General features: G+C 29.1%; 3 protein-coding genes across 5 annotated transcripts in view; 2 read left to right on the plus strand and 1 right to left on the minus strand.

The window, feature by feature from the left end:
- Window positions 1-2238: 2238 nt before the first annotated feature.
- On the plus strand, window positions 2239-9287 carry LOC143198912 (uncharacterized). Of its 2 annotated transcripts, XM_076408530.1 has the most exons (10): window positions 2239-2376; window positions 2436-2542; window positions 2609-6373; window positions 6427-6487; window positions 6544-6736; window positions 6791-6973; window positions 7035-7213; window positions 8440-8841; window positions 8896-9044; window positions 9101-9287. In XM_076408530.1, the coding sequence occupies exons 3-10, from the start codon at window positions 2653-2655 to the stop codon at window positions 9220-9222; spliced, it is 5010 nt and encodes a 1669-aa protein (XP_076264645.1). In that variant the 5' UTR covers window positions 2239-2376; window positions 2436-2542; window positions 2609-2652; the 3' UTR covers window positions 9223-9287. The 2 variants fall into 2 exon arrangements, with proteins under 2 accessions (XP_076264645.1, XP_076264646.1); XM_076408531.1 differs by lacking the exon at window positions 2239-2376 and having other exon boundaries at window positions 2425-2542.
- Window positions 9288-12861: 3574 nt separating this feature from the next.
- On the plus strand, window positions 12862-13864 carry LOC143198619 (putative palmitoyltransferase ZDHHC24). The gene has a single exon (XM_076407958.1). It carries the CDS (start codon window positions 12899-12901, stop codon window positions 13724-13726), a length of 828 nt encoding a protein of 275 aa, XP_076264073.1. The 5' UTR covers window positions 12862-12898; the 3' UTR covers window positions 13727-13864.
- The window catches only part of LOC143198618 (suppressor APC domain-containing protein 2), a 30659-nt gene continuing 30254 nt past the window's right edge, over window positions 13817-14221 (minus strand). For both annotated transcript variants that reach the window (XM_076407957.1, XM_076407956.1), the window contains exon 8: window positions 13817-14204. In XM_076407957.1, coding sequence (XP_076264072.1) covers window positions 14082-14204 — 123 coding nt within the window. In that variant the 3' untranslated portion in view covers window positions 13817-14081. The remainder of the gene's footprint in view (window positions 14205-14221) is intronic.

A 14221-nucleotide genomic window follows, 5' to 3' on the forward strand; every position in this document is an offset into this window, starting at 1 on the left:
GCAATTCATTAGAATTCATTCAAAAATCATTCTTCAAGTTGGTCGGCTACCATATGTCGGAAGAAAACCAGCCGTTTCATTACATTATGTTAAAAGTTATGCTGCAGTCTTCTCCAATTGCTATAATTTAAAAAATACATTTTACTGCTATATTTAAATAACTAACTTATATTAATAAATTTACATAATTAATAACATTACATAATATAGAGAAATTAAAATATTAGGTTAATTGTTTTCTTTCCCATAAACAGTTGATAAATTAAGCGCTGAACTGTCTGAAAGGTCTTTTACGCTTTGAGCGGGCCTTTTGTCGAATAATTATTGAAATTCGTCGTCTCGATTTTTGGTGGTTATCTTTTTTAAAGAAATGTCAAAACCATCAAATTTAAAAGTGAGGTTAAGTTATTTAACAGTTTACAATTTCACCAGTAGATATCGCTAAATCCTTAAATATTATAAATATTAGATAATATAATGTATAGCATAGCATAATTAACAATAAATATCATATACAATAAATTATAAAGAGAAGAATCCATTGTAATTTTCAAAAAATATTTGTTTTCTTATTTCAAAAAATAACTTATTTTGAGAATAACAAGAGGAAAAGTCTAGATTTTAAGTACTTTATATGATATCTAAAACGTGAAGATTTTTCTCCATTGTTACAAGATGACATTGAAGAGCAAATTCTACCTAAATGAAGATTTGTCCAGAGATGTATCACTACAAAGATTTTTGGTATGTGCCAAAGCTAATACTAACGAAAGCTTTAACGAGATAGTTTGGCAATTGTAATACAATGTAATTAAGAATTTGAATAAGCAAATAATAACAAATGCAGAACTTTAATGTCACATCATGAACACTGTAAAAATTATAAAAGGTTCTCATTAACATTCTAATGTAATTATAAAAAACTTTAGAATGATAAACATTTAAAAAAATATTTACTAAATATGACTCATTTTAGAGCGTCTAAATAATTTTCCTCGTTCAAGAAAATATGACTAACTTAAATAATGATTAATTGATTAATTAAATGAGTTATTGTTTAAGTGAAAACCGTTAAGCCAGTAGGTATTTTTAGGCAACTATTAATACACAGAAGCGCATCATGTTATTCAAGAATGAAATTTTAATCTGGGCCTCAGACTGCCTAATAAATGCGTCGGTCTAGGTGGAGCCTTCACCCCATTTGTCCTGTGGTAAACGTTAAAATAGCCGAAATAACTTAAGTAGAATCATAACTTTCGTTTAATTTTCCATTACCGTCCGAAATTATGTTAATTCCGGGTTACGTTGCCAGTTAATTTACTTACGACTACGAAAGATGACCTAAAATTAGTAGGAATTGAAGCGCTATCAATATGGCATTAATAACGCTTCCAATATTTTTATGTAATTGGTTGTTTATATTTTTAACCATAGAAATAAAATTTGATTAAAAGTTTCAATTAAAATTGCTACTCAAATGCAAGCGAGTGATTTTCTTAAAGGAGCAGCTTATTATAACTACTAATTAATGTTCGTAATGACTCTATAAGAATTGTGTATATATACATAAAATAAAAAGAAAATAAGTAAATATTACCTGTTCTGTAGAATCCAGACACCTACACCAATTTGTCATAATACGTTGTTTAAGTTATATATATGCATATAATATTTCTAACATATAGTTTCAAACATATAAACTATATTCTAATATTATTTTTAATAAACTATACTAATTATGTTTGGAAAATTGCAATTAAAAGATCAAACTTAATAATATTAAAAAAGTTTAATATTACGATATATATATATATATAAACATAATTTAATTTATTATACAGTATATTTGATACATGATCCTATCTATTAAAATGCTAAGACAGAAGTTGTTTATAGCACCTTATAAAAAATATAAACAAAAAATTACTTTTTGAATTAAATCTAGCTTCTTCTTTAATTTCTATAATATGTTAATATTTTTTCATCAATTTATTATTAATAAATAAAATGGCTATATGAATATTGCATGCAATTTCTTGTATAAAATAATATTTAAATATCAATATATCTTTTTATTCTTGTTATGAGGTAAAATATAATATAGCAACAAAGCTACACGATTCTACTGAAGTTAGGTTTTAACTAGGTTAGGTTTGTTATGGCACATTTTTTGAATTACATAGTAAAGTTTGCACTTTTAACTAGATATTGTTTGTAAGTGACAACCTGTTATTAAAAAAGGAACGCACTGTATTTAACGAGAGAAGAACTACAAAAAGTGAAAGACGTTTTTTAAACTATATTATATATCATAAGTGAGGAAGTGATAAAGTGAAAAGTCGTTAATTAAATTTACAAAAGGAACATCTGTAACTAGTAAGGATATTTATGGCAGACAAGGTACATTTCATAATATAATATAAATATGTTTCAAGGATCAGAAATATATAGCTTAGGAAAGTAATAGTTTAGTAAAGGACCTAAACACCATCACTTTCATATGTTCTCAAAGTGATAAATGGCCAAACGATTTAACACACAGGTTTGTAAATATTAATAAAAGTACAACAAATAATTTCTAAATACTGAATTTTCAATATTTTTATAGTTATTTCTAAGTAATAAGTAAAAAGTGATGTTAAAGAAGAGATAATGCTGCAAATTAACAATGAATATAGCTCAAAATTAAATAGCCCTATGTTACATGTTCCATTTCCTGCTCTCAATTTAATGGGAACTCAACAATCTGAAAATTATTTGGCCAATTACTCTAATGAGTCAGGTACTCTTTCTAGTAAAAAAAATAAGAAGAAAAGAGCAAATAGTCAAAATGGGGAGAATGATATGTCCCAAACTTCATCAAAGTTTCTCCATAATGGACACGATTATTTGGAATTAAATAATTCCACTTTCAATAACACTGTTAAAAGTGATTCATTTAAAGTAAAGAAAAAGAAGCAAAGAAATAATAGCTTGAAGCAAGATTTTAAAAAGATACCATTAAATAGTACAGAGTTGTATAGCCAAAGCGAGGAAAGTCAGCTTTATCATAATGAAATTAGCACCAGCTTCTCAGAACAATCAGAACCAAATGCAGTGTCAAGGAAGAAAAAGAGAAGAAAAAGAAGTCATAGTTTTAATGATGAAATTAAGGACTTATCTGAAATACACTCAGATGTCCATAATGGGGGTAATACTGATGTGTATAATCAACCAGATGTCAAGAAAAGGAAGAAGAAAACAAAAATGAATCAGAATGAGGAAAATGAAGATTTATTTACACCTTTTGTTGACTCTGATACAGTGAATAGTGAACTAAGAATTGATGATTTTTTAAATAAAAAGAATAAGAAAAAAGCACAAAGAATTAATAATTTAAATGGAGAAATATCTGATGAATTATGTGTAATATCACAAGATTCTGAATTTAATTACATGAAGAAGAAAAAGAAGAAAGGTGAAAACAAAGAATTGTCTGAAGCTTCCTTGCAAAGGTGTCAGTCTGACAGTAACATAGATGAAGTAAAATTAAAAAATGAGTCATTTTCAAATGGTACAAATGAAATTGATTCTTGTGCAGTAAAGAAGAAAAAGAAAAAATATAAATCACAGCAAAACACATATGAAACACAACCAGAAATTTTTCACACTCATGAGTCAAAATTGAATAATTCATTACTACAAGATATTGAAAATAATTGTCCAAAGAAAAAAAAGAAGAAGAAACATAAATACTCATCTGAAAGCGAATCACAAAGAATTAATAATTTAAATGGAGAAATATCTGATGAATTATGTGTAATATCACATGATTCTGAATTTAATTACATGAAGAAGAAAAAGAAGGAAGGTAAAAACAAAGAATCGTCTGAAGGTTCCTTGCAAAGGTGTTGTCAGTCTGACAGTAACATAGATGAAGTAGAATTAAAAAATGAGTCATTGTCAAATGGTACAAATGAAGTTGATTCTTGTGCAGTAAAGAAGAAAAAGAAAAAATATAAATCAAAAGAAAACATATATGAAACACAACCAGAAGTTTTTCACACTGATGAGTCAAAATTGAATAATTCAGTACTACAAGATATTGAAAATAATTGTGCAAAGAAAAAAAAGAAGAAGAAACATAAATACTCATCTGAAAGTGAATCACAAAGAATTAATAATTTAAATGGAGAAATATCTGATGAATTATGTGTAATATCACAAGATTCTGAATTTAATTACATGAAGAAGAAAAAGAAGAAAGGTAAAAACAAAGAATTGTCTGAAGGTTCCTTGCAAAGGTGTTGTCAGTCTGACAGTAACATAGATGAAGTAAAATTAAAAAATGAGTCATTTTCAAATGGTACAAATGAAATTGATTCTTGTGCAGTAAAGAAGAAAAAGAAAAAATATAAATCAAAAGAAAACACATATGAAACACAACCAGAAGTTTTTCACACTGATGAGTCAAAATTGAATAATTCATTACTACAAGATATTGAAAATAATTGTCCAAAGAAAAAAAAGAAGAAACATAAATACTCATCTGAAAGTGAATCACAGACGTTTCATCTCACTAACAACAGTATATTTGAATCAAAATTAAATGGTTCAATTTTGCATAATACAAATGAAAATGATCTTTTTGCAACAAAAAAGAAAAAAAAACACTTTATTGATAGTGACACATATCAAACCCAACCAGAAATTTTTCATACCCAAACTGATATACCTTACGAATCAAATTTGGATGATTCATTTACACAAGATTCCGATTGTCGCAAGAAAAAAAAGAAGAAAAAAGAACAGGGAATGATAAATGAGGAAAAAAACAAAGACGCATCCGAAGGCCAAACACAAAGTCTTCTTCAGATCGACAGCAATATGTTAAAGCCGAAAATTGATGGCTTAAATTCACACAGTACAAGTGAAACTGACATATCTTTTCAAATAAGCTTAAATAATTCAACAGTGCAAAATCTTGAAGCTAATTCTTCTAAAAAGAAGAAGAAACGAAAAGAAAAAAATAGGGACTCATCCGAAAATGAGGCGCGAACTGTTTGTCGCAGTGACATTAGTTTATTGAATCTGAAATTAAATGGTTCAATTTCACATGATCAGGATGAAGACAATTATTTTACAGTAAAGAAAAAAAAGAAAGACAAACATAGTTTAAACGATAATAATATATATGAGACACAACCGGAAATTTTTTATACTCAAGGCTCGATATCTTCCGAATCGAAATTAAATAGTTCAATATCACTAGATACTGAAATTGATTTTTCTGGTAAAAAAAAGAAGAAAAAGAAGCACGAAACTAGTGCTACAAATGCGTCCGAAAGGCATAGCGTGTATCAGACTGACAGCAATATATTTGAATTGCATAGTTCAATTTCACAGAATACAAATGACATTGATTCTTTTGCGGTAAAGAAGAAAAATCAAGAAAAACACAATACGAATGAACAGAATCACAACAAATTATCCCAAATACACTCAGAGGTTTTTAATGTTGAAACTGATATGTCTCTTGAATCAGAATTACACAGTTTAAGTTCGCACGCTACGAAGATTAGTTTTTCCAATAAAAAGAACATAATTAAAGAAGAAGCATGCCTTTCAAATGAGGAAGATAAAGATACATCTGAATGTCAGTTACAGAGTGTTTATCAGGTTGATAGTAACGCATCTAGTGAATTAAAATTAAATACTTTAATGTTACACAGTGACAATGACGCTGAATGTTTCAAAGAAAAGAAGAAAAAACGAAAGAGATCTCAGAATGAGAAGAATAATGGACCTGAAGTACAATCAGATATTCTGGATTCTCAAATTGATGTTTCCCTTGAATCTGAACTAAGTCTTTTAATTCCTCCTTATAATGAAACTGAACTATCTAGAAAAAAGAAACATAAACCATATAAAAATGAGGAAAATAATGATGAATCGGAAAGTCAGTTACAGATAGTTTGTCAGAATTATGCTAGTTTATCAGACGAATGGAGATTAGGTTCAGTTTCGCATGAGAATGGTTCTTTTGACCAGAAAATCAAGGAAAGACAAAATGGCAAAAAAAAAGGAGAGTCGGATATTTCCCAAATACATTCAGAGATAGAAATCAATAAAGCTGTTAAAAATGAAATTTTGGAAATCGCTTCTGATGTGGATAATTCTATTTCGCAAAATGTGGATATATCAGATGAAAGTGAAACTAATATTGAAGTTGAAATAAAGTCTAAAAGGCACAAAAGAAATATTAAATTATCACCGGACAGCTACAAAAATAAAGACGACCCTATTTATATGGCCATGTGTAAAATGTTTAACGAAGTAGATGTATCTCCAGATCAAGGCACGACCAATATCTTAACAAAGACAAATGAAGAAGGTGATGTATGTTATATTATTCATTTTCAAATATTTAATAATTATATCCTACAGATATTATTGATACCATAAATACCAATGATGATATGTTAAACAATGTGAAAAAACAGGAAAGGTAACATACACTTAATATTGTAATTACTATGTTAATTACTTTCGGTTTTATTTCAGCATTTCTAATGAATCTAATTCCATTGATTTAGAATATCACGACATTGATATTTTTGATGATGATGATGGTGATGATGTGAAATTCGATTTAAGCGACGATGATAAAGATTCTACATGTTCAGATAAAGATTCAAAGGGTGATACTGAAGATGAAAACGTAAACGTCGATAAAACCGCTGATATAAACATGCTTGTAATGTTTTTATTTTATTGTTTTATGCAAATCTAGTTTTAATGTATTTTTTAGAAAAATCTTCAAGTAATAATAGATTTCGAGATTCCACCGTTACATGAAATTGCCGATTGGAGTACAGCCTTAACGAAAGAACAAAGACAGCGGATAGCTTGTCGCGGTATAACCGTTAAGACCGGGAAGTTTAGCAAAGAGGAAGACGAGCAGATTAAGAAAAACTGGAAGAGGTTTATTGAGGTAAACACTAACGCCGAAAATAGATTTCCCTAATAATATAGGTAAATTAAACCAATTTCAGTTACACGACTTCCCGGACAATCCGGAACTGTTTTACTCTTTGAACAGCAGAGTTATAAATCGGGTACAGAAACAACATTTTATTCATTTTTTGGCTCGACATTTGCCGGAAAGAACTCCTTGCAGTGTTTTCGGGCGGTTTAAAAGATTGCTCGCTTTGGCCAACATGAAAAAAGGAAGGTAAACAGCTGTAGATATATCTATACGAATTATTAGTAATCTATATTTTTTAAGTTTACAAATCAAACATCATACATTTTTTCATGTTATGAAATTGTTCATTTTAGTCAGTGATTTCTAAAATGGGTTTCGCGCAATTTAAGCGTTTAGTGTTAATGTATTTTTTTGCCATCTTAAACAAACATATATAGAAATATTGATGATACACTAGTAGAAAACTTACTCTATGCGTATTTGGGGCAGAAATATTACTAGATTATTACATGAGTAAACACAAAAATGATAAATGAAGGAATATTTATTTCACTGGTATATAAAAGCAATCACGTTTTGCATTGTTCAAACTTATAATAAAAAAGTCATCTGATCTAAAAAAAAGTTCTTGATGAAGCTGTAAAAGTGTCAGTTACATGAAAAGTTGTCCTCTTGAATTAACATTTTTAAAAAAATGGAAGAAATTTCTAGTCAGTATATTTTTGTATTACCTTTGGTGCTTCAATAATATGCCTAGTGGGTAAGTGATTCAATACAAAATCGATTTATTATCACAAGTCAAGAATTCATCTGTCGAAAATAATGGCGAGCTATTAAAAAAGTATTTTTTACAATAATTCTAGTTTTTTTCTTATTCAAATTGTGTAGATTTGTAATTATTTAGGGTTCTATAAAGTAAAAGGAATTTGGTAATTTGATAAATGTACCCCTGATTATTACCTAAATATGTTGACTCTATATTACGTTATAAATACAATGATTTTAACGACATATTGGAAAACTTCATTTTTTCTTCTGAAAATAATGTCACTCTTAATAAATATAAATTAGTAGTGGTCTGATTAGTGTGTTATATATGTTTGCCCTTTTATGTTAACTAGTTGACAATACCTGGTTTCCATGGAAGACTGTTAATATAATTTTGTTTTATTTTCATCCCCTGTTCTTGATTTCATAATGTCTGGATATTTAAACTTGATCATTCCTTCTAATTTTTCATTTTCTCTCAGGATCTATGTTTCCAACTCTCAATATTTTTGTTTTCTCTTTGTTGCTTCCCTGTACTAATTATTAATTTTTTGTTTGTAATTCTAGCTATATATTTTCTGATTCGAAGCGATTATATTAAAAAATTGTGAATGAATTGCTGTATTTTCTATTAAAAATATAGATTTCTTTTCCATGGAATTAGTGTCTTAGAAAGAATTATTCAATTAAAACAAATTTTTAAGGTATACCAAAGAAGAAGATGAATATATCTTGAGTATGATGAAGAAAACGAAATGTAGATTTGGTTATATAACGGAAATAGCAAACCATTTAGGAAGGCCATCTGATTCTGTGGACAATAGAATCAGTATATTGAAAAATCAGCATAGGAGGAAGATCCGTTGGAAGAAAGATAATTTGGCGATCTTTTTGAAAAACCTCATGAAAATCGTCAATGTCGATGACGTATGGAAACTAAAAAATCGCCATATAACTAATGTCGAATTTACAAAATTATCTAAGAAGTTAGATAACGTCCCTATCAGGATACTGAAATGCGCTTGGTTTGGCAATATACACCATCGCCTATTCATGCCAGAGGATAGTTGCGATCTGCGCAAAGTGAAATTCGACCTGGTGCAACTGTAAATATTTTCTACGTTTTTAACGATCATAGGCTAATTTTTTTTATATTCCAGCTTAGCGAAGAATGGTGAAAAAGATTGGAAGACTGTTAATTGGAGTAAATATGTTAAGCATTTTGATGGGTTCCTAAACATAAAATTATACCAATTAATAAAAACTTTAATTGCACACGCTGTTCCGACAAAATCGGAAGATTTGGGAGGTAATAAAAATATTTAATCGATTCTGTAAAATTCACTGAATTTCATCTCATTTCAGCTGCATTGGAAGTTGTATCAAAGATTCCTCTGGAGAAAATGCGGAAACATATTGTATATAAACTTAAATATGAGAATAATACTGTTTCGCAGATTATTCGGAAACAAAAGAAGTCTAAATAATACTAATTTATTATATAACAAAAATGTATGAGCTTAATGTGATAATATTAATTTGTTTTTATAAATATAGAGTTTTTACTTTTATAACCCAACCTTTGAGAGATCATATACAGTATACTGCCTTTTACTATCCAAAATTCTTATCTACCATCATCATCAAGTTTCGACATAGATAACATATAGATTATTACATTCGGTATATATATATATATATATATATATATATATATATATATATATATATATATATATATATATATATATATATATATAACCACCTTGATCTGAGACACTGTCTATGATCTTATACTATATCTTTCTGGGAGGTATGCTGGTTGCGTCTGTCCCAACCCATTACAACGACATATGAAAATTGGATTTACATAATTTTATTGATCTAAATAAATACTAGTAGACAAATCGATATTTTAAAATATTGATAATCAATGTTACGGAGTTGGCGTTGAAAGTATATATGTATATAGATATATTTATAATGTACAGTAATTTTGGATTTCACCCTACAAAACCAAGAATTGTGTTAATATTTCTTGTGAGGTGAGATTTTTATGTACTAGGCTGTCCAATACATTTTGCCGAAGTTATATATTTGTATGTTTTCAACTTTGGGCAGCACTTTTTGAAGCTATACAAGGATAGACTCTTGGATACCATTATAAAAAAAGTTTTTTGATATTCTTACTTTGTGTACAGTCACAGTAGTCATCGCAACAGAAAGATTGTATCTCCGGATAACTACTGTATGAACTATTGCTATTTTTTACACTGATACTTCTTATTGTTCTCGGGAAATATGTAAGCATTTTTTTTAAATATTATATTTATTACAAAAAGTATACAGCAATAATGAAAGTTATTCAGCCTTTTAAAAACATCTAAATAAATCAATCTTCTGGGACGATTATCAGTAACTAATAATTACAATGCTAAAGGTCAGACAGGCATTGATGATGTTTTAGTAATTTAAATTATTGATTGGTTGGTTATGATGGTAAGATACATGATGTAATTAATTTAAGTTACAGAATTAATACTTGAGCAGGAACAGTTTGTATTTAAAATGATTTGTTGTTAATAGCCTTGTAATTATATAACTACATTATTTTAGAGGGTTTGGTTATATAATATATATAAATTACAAATTCTGCTTTAACGAGTTTTAAGCCTAATTAATATTTACTTCAATATTTTAGCTCTATTTATAAGATTTAAGTCCTGTTCTAACAGCTAAAATAATAAAAGTTTTAGAAATAGTGGGAGTATATTTAAATCATAATTTTTTAACATGAATTATTTCATATAAAATAATTAATTATGCATTTATTTTTTAATTTGGCAAATACGTTTATTTGTACGGCCCTGAATAAAAATTCAAAGTTTGTTCAAAATGTTATAGTTTCTTAAGACGGCACTATAAAAAATTGTGTATTTGTTGCTGATAAGGGAAACCAGTGTGCCATGAATTTTTTTCAACCCTGCCATTTGTGCACTATGTTGCCGTTATGTATTTTATGTTTGTCATTATGCATAATTAATTTGTTGCAAACAAATTAAATTTATATTTACATTAAACAAAATTGAATATATATACACCGCCAGTTATTGAATCAATATTAGCGTAGCTAGATGTATCTAAATATCAATGCAAACATTTATTTCATTATATTGAATTTAATAAAGAGTATATTTCCGGGATTATTGACAACGGTGCGCTTCAATGTCTAATAGGATCGTACTTCATCGCTATACCTTCATAGTTGTACGAGCGGTGCCCTTGTATGTGTCCCGATAACGTCGCTTAACTATTTTAATTCTTTTTTTAATGCCGTAATTTTAGCGGAATTCGTTCTTTTTTTAACCTATAATAACTTGCTGTGCTTCATAACGGGTAAGTTGATATTATCTCATATTTATTAGCGTCCTTTACGTACCTTTAGCGTACAACCGTCAATGAACCAACGCGAAACTGGAATGCGATAAAATCATTCAGTGTTTTTGTTTATTCTCTTTTTGAGCGATCACATTTTTACGCTAATTCTAATTAAAAACAGTTTTAGCGCCAGTTCAGTTCTGACAACGGTATGTAGTTAGTTTTTCGGTGGAAATCAGTTTCCATTGCCAAATTGGTTTTAAACAGTTCGTTGTTTTGACCTGGGCCAGCGTTAAAACTTGCTAATCTGAGCCGGCATATCCTCGCATCTTCACCAGAAAAGTGAGGTGAGTATTTTTCTGACTGAGGACATTTCGGGTGCGCATCGTAAGTGTTTCGAATGCCAGTCAAATATCGTCCAATCCTCGAGAGAACAAGGGTGCCATCGAGCCCGATATCGTCTCATTAATTATTTTAGTAGGGATCGTCCGAATTCCCTAAAAAATCTCAAGCACCCAATGCGCAGATTGTGTTTATATTGAGGTAGGACTGAAGCAAGTAAGTTGAAATGGTATGGGAGATCAGGTAAATTCATTCGTTTCTTTTATATTTTTGTATCCAATTTTAAATATAATCTGTGTATATCTTTATAGTCTGTGTATACCTTTAAAGTCTGTGTATATCTTTAATTTGGAACACAAAATATTGAATAGAGTGAATAGAGTTTGAGTTTTTTTATATTTTGTGATTTTAAGCTGTTTTTATGGCATATACAGGGAACGTATTCAAAAATTGTCTCCAAATTACAGCTAACTGTATTAAGGCAGTTTTATTAAGATATTTCAATACGGATTTCTATAATACATTTTAGTAAGTGTCTAAAGTCTCCTTAAGAGGACTTTTGACAAATTTGGTACCCCACAGAAAAAAATACTTTTGTTAAAAGTACACCTGTACACCTTTACGGTCTAGATACGTTCCACGAAACTTAACCGCAAAGGGAAAAGCCGTTTAAGCAATCTATTCTAATACAAATTCAGTGGGATTGTTTCCAAATTTGTTAAATATGTAACATGGTTTATCATTTAAAATGCATTTTATCTTTTTAATTCCTTTAAATCAAAAAATGACTTTAATCTGGAGATGATGAAGAAATGGTAACCTGCAGATCATTGTCATCATCACTTTTCGCTGGCAAGGATGGGCCCGGCTTAAAAAATTGTCAATTTATTGTTTGTCTTGCCTTCTTGTCTATTTCGTTCTTCAGTAATTTATAACAGCTAATTCGAGCTAATTCTTCGACGAACTTTAGCGCTACGTTCGACGTCAGGATCGTTTTCAGTGAGGATGTTTATTCCTTGTTCGAAATAGAAAAAAGCTTTCGACAAACGTTTTGATGTTAGCTGTTTGGATGCAACAGGCTCTGTCTCGTCATCAAATGCCGGTTCTGCTTACAACTGAATGAGTTCCTCATATGAAAGGGATTCCTTATAGGCTCTTTCAATAATTCCCTTTAAAATATTGGGATATTCCTTAGACGCGACCTATTGAAATTTAACTAAAAATTAATACTCATATTTTTCTGCAACTCATATAGTGTAATCGCATATTTTTTTACAACCATTGTCCCTTTTGAAAAATATTTTATGTTTAAAATTACAAATAACATCCAATATGTACCAAGTCTAGTACAATCGTGTCAGCACAGCAGCCCTGGTTTATTCGTCAAAATATGTCAGATATATAAACATAACCTAATTAAAACGTATACATTTTTTAGTAAAGATGCCGATTCGCGTTAAAGTATATCCTAAAACAATTGGTGATGCTTGTGTTACTGCATTTTTGTTTACTATAATACCAGTAATATATTATTTTGAGTTATGGATAGTATTACCGCGGTTTTACGATACGTGGAGTTATCAGTATTTGTTTCACTTTTGTATGGGCAATTTTATTTTGTTTAACATTTGCTCAAATTTAGTAGCTGTTATATTAACTGACACAAGTATTAATGGAAGAATTTTACAATCAGAAGGGAGTACAAACTGGAGATTTTGTTCGGTGTGTGAAACTTTATCACCTCCAAGATCCTGGCACTGTAATGTTTGTAATACTTGCATTTTAAAACGAGACCATCATTGTATTTTTACAAGCTGCTGCGTTGGTTATTTTAATCATAGATATTTTATAATGTTTGTATCATATATGTTTATTGCCACCATTTATTCCACTATTTTTAATGTGCAGTTTATTTACAACTATGTAAAATTCGATTCCTGGGTTTCAATAGTGAAAATCATATTTCCTCTAGCAACACTTTTTCTAGAATGGACAGAGAACCAACTTTATGTAGCACTAATCATTATAGTGGGTCTTGGAAGTGGATTTACGGGAGTGCTTTTGTATTATCATGTGGACATGCTTCTAAAAGGAATGGTGTCACCTGAGAGAAGAAACAAACTTAGTCAATATGATTTAGGGATGAAGAATAATGTAAAAATAGTTTTTGGTGAAAATTGGCACTTAACATGGATTAGTCCTTTTATTAAGAGTGATTTACCTGGTAATGGTATTATTTGGGAAACAAAAGTTTCGACCAAAGGCAAATAATGAACTTTCTAGTTTATAATATTTAAATAGTATAAGTTATGTATATATTATATGTATTAATGCTGCCAACAAAGTACACAAAACTACAAATTGGAGAACAAAGTATTTATTTGTATAAATAGACAATGTTAAAAAAAGTAAAAAATTTGTTTTATTTCATAAAATTAAAACTTAATCTTTTAAATATCTCAAATTTCACAAATATAGTTTTATTTATTAATGGCACAAGGTAACAATATCTGAACAAGTTTATTCTAACAAGGTAACCTAATATAAGTAAAATTAGAGTTTACATCACAAATCATGCTAAATGACTTTAAAAGAGGACATTAAAGTTAATGGCATCCACCGGAATTTAAAATACTGCTTCTTCAGTTCCACTACTCCTTGGTGGCTGAGATCGCATTTGTAAAACTTGTATCAAACTGGCCTTTTCCCTTTCAAGGGTTGTTATTCTGTCACTCTTTTTGCTTATTTCCTAATAAATTAAATTAA

Source organism: Rhynchophorus ferrugineus, unplaced genomic scaffold (assembly GCF_030347505.1).
Source record: "Rhynchophorus ferrugineus isolate W39M unplaced genomic scaffold, kcgeb_rfMv2 rfM6, whole genome shotgun sequence".
Taxonomy (NCBI): Eukaryota; Metazoa; Arthropoda; class Insecta; order Coleoptera; family Curculionidae; genus Rhynchophorus; species Rhynchophorus ferrugineus.

Excerpts from the sequence above, each read along its gene's own strand:
- LOC143198619 (XM_076407958.1), top strand. The coding sequence starts at position 12,899 with ATGCCGATTCGCGTTAAAGTATATCCTAAAACAATTGGTGATGCTTGT.
- LOC143198912 (XM_076408530.1), top strand. The coding sequence starts at position 2,653 with ATGCTGCAAATTAACAATGAATATAGCTCAAAATTAAATAGCCCTATG. Across the intron at positions 6,374-6,426 it reads AACAAAGACAAATGAAGAAG|ATATTATTGATACCATAAAT; the intron begins GTGATGTATGTT and ends TATATCCTACAG. Across the intron at positions 9,045-9,100 it reads AAAATCGGAAGATTTGGGAG|CTGCATTGGAAGTTGTATCA; the intron begins GTAATAAAAATA and ends ATCTCATTTCAG.